The 6593-nt window shown below is 38.8% G+C and overlaps 1 protein-coding gene across 1 annotated transcript; it reads left to right on the top strand.

The window, feature by feature from the left end:
* The first annotated feature begins 2634 nt into the window (after positions 1-2634).
* On the top strand, positions 2635-3607 carry LOC127032517 (olfactory receptor 4D2-like). Its single transcript, XM_050919824.1, has one exon. The coding sequence runs from the start codon at positions 2663-2665 to the stop codon at positions 3605-3607; it is 945 nt and encodes a 314-aa protein (XP_050775781.1). The 5' UTR covers positions 2635-2662.
* The last annotated feature ends 2986 nt before the right edge of the window (positions 3608-6593 follow it).

The raw sequence follows: 6593 nt of genomic DNA, 5'->3' as shown, positions 1-6593 counted from the left end.
GTCCATTCAGCATCTGGCCTTTAGTTTAGTGGGCTCTTTTTATGTTTCCGTGGTTTAAATTTTCTGATCAAATTGAGAACAATCATGCTGCTGTTACAGTCACTGTGAGGTTTACCTTTGATTTCAATGGGAGAACATCTACTGCTTATTGAAAACAATATGTCAACATCCATGTATTTACCACTTCCTGAATTTCATTCTCTCAGCCAAGATAATCATCATCGAATAAGTGTGTTTCTAGTAGGATTCTGCAGGGATCGGTTCTTGGTCCTGTGCTATTTAACATTTTTATTAATGAGCTGGAAGGAAACATCAAATCGTCACTAATAAAGTTTGCAGATAACACAGAAATTGGAGGAATGGTAAATAACGAAGAGGACAGGTCACAGATACAAAGCGATCTGGATCACTTGGTAAGGTGGGTGCAAGCAAACAATATGCTTTTTAATATGGCTAAATGTAAATGTATACATCTAGGAACAAAGAATGTAGGCCACTGTGACACTGGCAGACCGGTGAATCTGTATATGACCCATAACAATTTAACAAGGGCAATTACAGTGGTATCAGGAGAATTCACTTGTGCGTGAATTTCAAACAGATGTACTAGACCAGCGGTCATTAACCCATTCATTTTTAGTAATAGAAATCAAGGATAGATGCTTAGTGTATTTGTCTGTGTTTATCTATATCCCATTAGAAGTTTTATAATGTAACCAAATTAGCTTGTAGGTGCTAATTCCCTTTCATGTCTTAATTTCCTTACATTATGTATGAAACTGCATTCAGTTAACCTTAAGATCAAAGATGTGAGATAATCCAGGAAACTAATATTATCTGCATTGTCTTCAGTTTATCCCTTTCTGTTATAATGAAGGACCGACTAATTGTTTTATGCAAATGACCTGCCTGGCAAAATCAAGGAGAAAATCATTTTAATGGAGATGCTTATCTCAGGTCCCTCACTGACACCATACGTTCCCATCTTCCTGTTGAGGATTCTGATTCTACATTGGCTGTGGAGTGTAAACTGAGACCAAATTTGAAATTTGACCTTTAAGTCAGAGCTCACCAAAAGAATATCAGAATATTCAGCTATGCTCTTGGCTCAAATATGTTAAAATGAATGTGAGCGACCTGGCACGATCATGCTTGCTTGTTCCAACCACTACACCTCACTCCCCTCCTCCAACTGCATAAGCCCAGCAAGTCCTGACTCCTATGTCCAGCGATAACCACTTGATCAGATTGATCTCTCAGTGCCAGGAAGAGCACCCAAGAGTCCTGGGATTTCCAATGTTTCTGAGAACAGACGAATACCCAGTTCATCCTCTGTGTCCTGGATATCCTCCCTTGTGTCAGCACCAGTCAACACCGCAAACGTTTCCAGCCTGTTGAGTTTGGGTGGCTAAAAACAAACATGAACCAAATGAAACGTGCTGTGAACTTGTTAATGATTCCCCTTGTGACAGGAACCCCAAAGCTCTGGGGAACCGACTTCTTGATCAGACCCAGTAAAGCTCAGGGGGATTTCAGAGAGTTTTTCTTCTCAGCACCTATTCAGATATTATACATGGGAAAGATTTCTGGGAAAGTGTCATTTCTGGAACTAGTGCCACTTCACCTGCCAGTCAGAAGGGCAGTGAACATCTCTAAGATGTGACTTCCCCAGGCCATCCTCAGTTATAAGGAGGCAGCCAGTTCTGAGATAACAGGCACAGCTGTTGTTTGAGGTAATGACTCTTATTGCAGAAAATCTGCAACATGCTATTTGTGATACACATTGTAATTGAGGGGGAATAGGTGGGTGAGTGTATCTTTGGATAGAGACTTTTATTTTTAGAGGAGCATAAGTGAGTGAGGAGAACAGCAAACAGACACTTCCCCATCTGTGCCACGTTTCCCAATTCTAAACCAGGGATAATGAAAGTGACCTACTTTGTAAAGTGCTTTGAGATCTACATATGAAAAACATTAAAAAGAGGTAAGAACTATTAAAATGGAAAAATATTATTTATTTCCCAAAAAAGGAATCAAAATGAAAATTCCATGCAGATTTTGAAATTTGAAAAAAAAAACTTGTTTGAAATTGATATGAAAACTTGGATTTCAATATCAGGGAAATACAATTTCTTTGCTTATTTAACCATATTTTTATTTTCAAAAAAAAACAACAAATATTTTGTTGAGGTGGTTTTTTGGGACCATCTAGTTTGGATCTAGCTCTCTTCCATTTAGCATCAGAGACCCCCATTAGGAAGCGCTTTCCTTGTGATCCACAATCTTCCCTACACGGAACCCCTAGGACCCATCAGGAATCTGTGGACCGTCAGAGGTGTGCCCCATCAGGGCTGCAGGAAGATGAATGGAGACAGTGGTTACCATAGGGCTTGACTCAATGTGTAGACGGCTCCTCTTCCCTTCCAAGGACCCCAGGACTGGAGATGACCACTGGTGGAGCTCACAAGTTCTGCTGAAACAAGGTTACTCACAAACGGGCCTGAGGGGAGAGTGGAATTTAGTAAACAAAGGAAATTACCAAGCAAGTGGTTTTTTATGTTAAGATGGAGTTAATATTCATTTGATATCAGTAATGCAGTGGGATTATATCATAATCATTATCATCATTGTTCCTTCTGCAGGCACATTTTGCAATTAATAAATGGAGAAGAATCTCACCACCCCAGTAACAGAATTTGTCCTCTTGGGTCTCACTCAGAATCCTGAGCTGCAGCTATTCCTCTTTGTGGTTTTCTTCATCATCTATGTGAACACTTGGCTGGGAAACTTCACCATCATCACCACCATGATCACCGACCACCAGCTCGACACCCCCATGTACTTCCTGCTGGCCAACTTGGCTTTCTTGGATGTCAATGAATCATCAGTAAATGCTCCAAAATTGCTCTCAGGTCTCCTCACCCAGAGTAAAACCATCTCATTCAATGAGTGCATCCTTCAGATATTCTTCTTCCACTTCATTACTGGTGCTATGGTCTTTTTACCTGTGGTGATGGCTGCCGATAGGTACGTAGCCATCTCTAAACCACTGAGATACATGACTATCATGAACAGGGGTGTGTGTGTGGTGTTAGTGTTAAATGCATGGCTGGGTGGATTGGTTCACTCTGCTGTTCAGCTTGTACTGCTCCTCCAGTTGCTGTTCTGTGGTCCAAATGTCCTGGACAATTTCTACTGTGATATCCCACAAGTCATCAAACTGGCCTGCACTGAAACTCACTTGTTTGAATGGCAGATGGTCTTCAATGCTGGAGTGCTGCTCATACTAGTATTCATCATTCTGCTGATTTCCTACGCTGTCATCTTAGTCAAGATCAGGACACATGTCATGGAAGGGAAGCGTAAGTCTCTGTCCACCTGTGGAACCCAAATTATCGTGGTGTGTTTACAGTTCATATCTAGCATCTTCATCTATGCTCGGCCCTTCAAGCAGTTCACGCTGGACAAGGTGATATCTGTCATTTACACTGTAATCACCCCAGTGCTGAACTTGATGATCTACACGTTGAGAAACACTGAGATGAAGAAGGCCATCAAGAGACTGATGAGGAGAATGCTCTTCTCAGGGAGGGAAAGAGAGACATAATTTATCTTTCAATCTTACATTTGTGTTCAAAATCTAATTTGTGCACTGTATCAGACAGTAGATATATGTGGCATGTGAAAAGTGTGTGGAGTAAAAAGAGATGAAATACTGCACGCTCAAGAGAATCTGTGCTCACAAACACATTATAGACTGAGGGCAAGAACCTCCATGTAAGTAAAAAAAGCAGTCGATATAAATATAACATAGCTCCATGAGGGTAAATGGGTCAGTTCCCAGCAGCAGGAAATGGGGGCATCCTTCCTAATTGGCTTCCACCAGTTGGGCTTTTGACAATGAGAATTGCTGGCTGAAATCTCTCTAAGAATGATTTCAACTAATGAGGAACTCATGAAAATCAGTTCCTTCTCCGAAAAAAGATCTGTTCAGTAAATCGTGTATCAGAACTAATGGACTGATTGTGGTGAGGAAATTACTATAGAATGTTCCAGCAGGTGAACAGGAACAATTTTTTCTTTATGGCTTATTCTTTTCTTCCTTTTACATATATACCATTTATACACATTTATCATGTGACTTCATATCAGAGTGCTTTAATAACACTGGGATATAATTATAAGAATTAATTGATTTCAATTTTGTTATATAATATTTCAATTTCTGTCTATGACTTCACAGGTTAAATTAAATTCATCTTTGGTGGCCTTTTCTGCCAAATCATGATATAAAAGTGCAGTTATAAATAGAGGAGGGAAACATTTTTTCTTGGATTTGTTCTAGTGTCCTTTTCACTGGTAATCTATAAATAACATTATAAAATGTTTTCATATATTTTCCAGATTTTTATTTTCAAGGAAAAAAAGGAACTTTCTTTCCTAAATATATTTAGTTTTAACTTTTTCTACATTTCCTCCTTTTTTTCTAAGAAAGAAAGAAAGAAAGAAAGAAAGAAAGAAAGAAGCAGTTACTAGATTTTTACAATATGAGTAAAACAAATAAAAATAGTTATGTTAACTTTTCAAAGAAAATTTTGCTTTTTTCCTTTCCCAAGCAGTTCTATATTTTCAAATTTGTTGTACTAAAGAAAGTTCTATAGTGAAAAATAGTTAATAAAGGTCTCTCTTTCCTGAAAAGATGGACCCTCCATGTGTATCAAAATTGGCTTTTCAGATCCAAAATGAATTATGACTATTTATACTCCTGTAAGATCTCCTAACCAATGTGGCTCTAAGAGAACAGCTAGCAGCTACTTCTGACAGTAACATCTTAAAAAAACAGTCTTAATGAATTTCAAATCAAGTACACCTGTATATAATGAATGAAGACAACAGGAATGTAAAAAAAATAATAAAGGAATGGTTTTCGACAGAGAATGAGGAGGACAGGGCTACAAAGAAGCAATGAGACAGGGTGTGAAGGAGACAAAAACATTTTTAGATATGTTGAAAACATTATGTATCATAAATATTTCTTTACTGACATGATTTTAAAATAAGGTGGCTCTTTACTGAAATTAGAAAATAAAGTGAAAATATTCTAATACGTTTTTGAGGATTTTTGAGGCATAAAAATAAAAAGCATAAAATCAAAATATAATTAATTCACTCTTTGGGTTTATTCTTCTTCTTCTTTTTCTCTTCCTCTCTTTCATTTCTCATTAAAAAAAGGGGAGAAAGTAAAAAAAAAGATTAAAAGGGGGCAGTAGTAGAAAACCAAGAAAAGAAAACAAAACTGAAAAATCAAAACCTAATCATTTTAGTCAAATATGTCATGAATATTTATTTTTAAAAGAATAAGTTATTTTTGAAACCTTTGAATTGCAAATGTTGTTGAAAATTTTTGTGAAATATTTTGTGTATAATTAGGTTAAAAAGAATTAGATAAATTCATAGAGGATATGTCCATCAATGGCTATTAGCTAAGATGGCCAGGGATGCAACCTCATGCTCCGGGTGTCTCTAAGCTACGGACTGCCAGATGCTGGGAGTGGACAACAAGAAATGGATCACTTGATAATTATCACGTCTTGTTCATTTCCTTTGGGACATCTGGCATTTGCCACTACTGAAGGACAAGATACTGGGCTAGATCCACCATTGGTCTGACCCACTATGGCAGTTCTTATATTTATAACTTTTAAGGGGTTAAATTGTTGGTTGACTGTGAAAATTAATTAAGCAAAGAAAGGCCTCTTATTCAACCGATCTGCAATCCAGGTGTATCAGTGATTTTCAGTGGGACTGGTGCTCCTAAAATCTTAGAATCATAGAATATCAGGGGTGGAAGGGACCTCAGGAGGTCATCTAGTCCAACTCCCTGCTCAAAGCAGGACCAATCCCCAACTAAATCATCCCAGCCAGTGCTTTGTCAAGCCTAACCTTAAAAACCTCCAAGGAAGGAGATTCCACCACCTCCCTAGGTAACCCATTCCAGTGCTTCACTACCCTCCTAGTGAAAAAGTTTTTTCCTACTATCCAACCTAAACCTCCCCCATTGCAACTTGAGTCCATTACTCCTTGTTCTGTCATCTGCTACCACTGAGAACAGGTAGTTGAAAGCAGCTATCAAATCCCCCCTCACTCTTCTCTTCTGCAGACCAAACAATCCCATTTCCCTCAGCCTCTCCACATAAGTCATTTGCTCCAGCCTCCTATTCATTTTTGTTGCCCTCCGCTGGACTTTTTCCAATTTTTCCACATCCTTCTTGTAGTGTGGAACTCAAAACTGGACACAGAGCTCCAGATGAAGCCTCACCAATGTTGAATAGAGGAGAATGATCACATCCCTTGATCTGCTGGTAATGCCCCTACTTATACAGTCCAGAATGCCATTAGCCTTCTTGGCAACAAGGGCACACTGTTGACTCATATCCAGCTTCTCATCCTCTCTAACTCCTAGGTCCTTTTCTGCAGAACTGCTGCCTAGCCATTCGGTCCCTAGTCTGCAGCAGTGCTTAGGATTCTTCCCTCCTAAATGCAGGACTCAGCACTTGTCCTTGTTGAACCTCATCAGATTTCTTTTGGCCCAA

This window comes from Gopherus flavomarginatus, chromosome 12 (genome assembly GCF_025201925.1).
Source record: "Gopherus flavomarginatus isolate rGopFla2 chromosome 12, rGopFla2.mat.asm, whole genome shotgun sequence".
NCBI classification, from domain to species: domain Eukaryota; kingdom Metazoa; phylum Chordata; order Testudines; family Testudinidae; genus Gopherus; species Gopherus flavomarginatus.
Note: the sequence above shows the minus strand (reverse complement) of the source record. Positions and strands in the feature narration are given on the sequence as shown.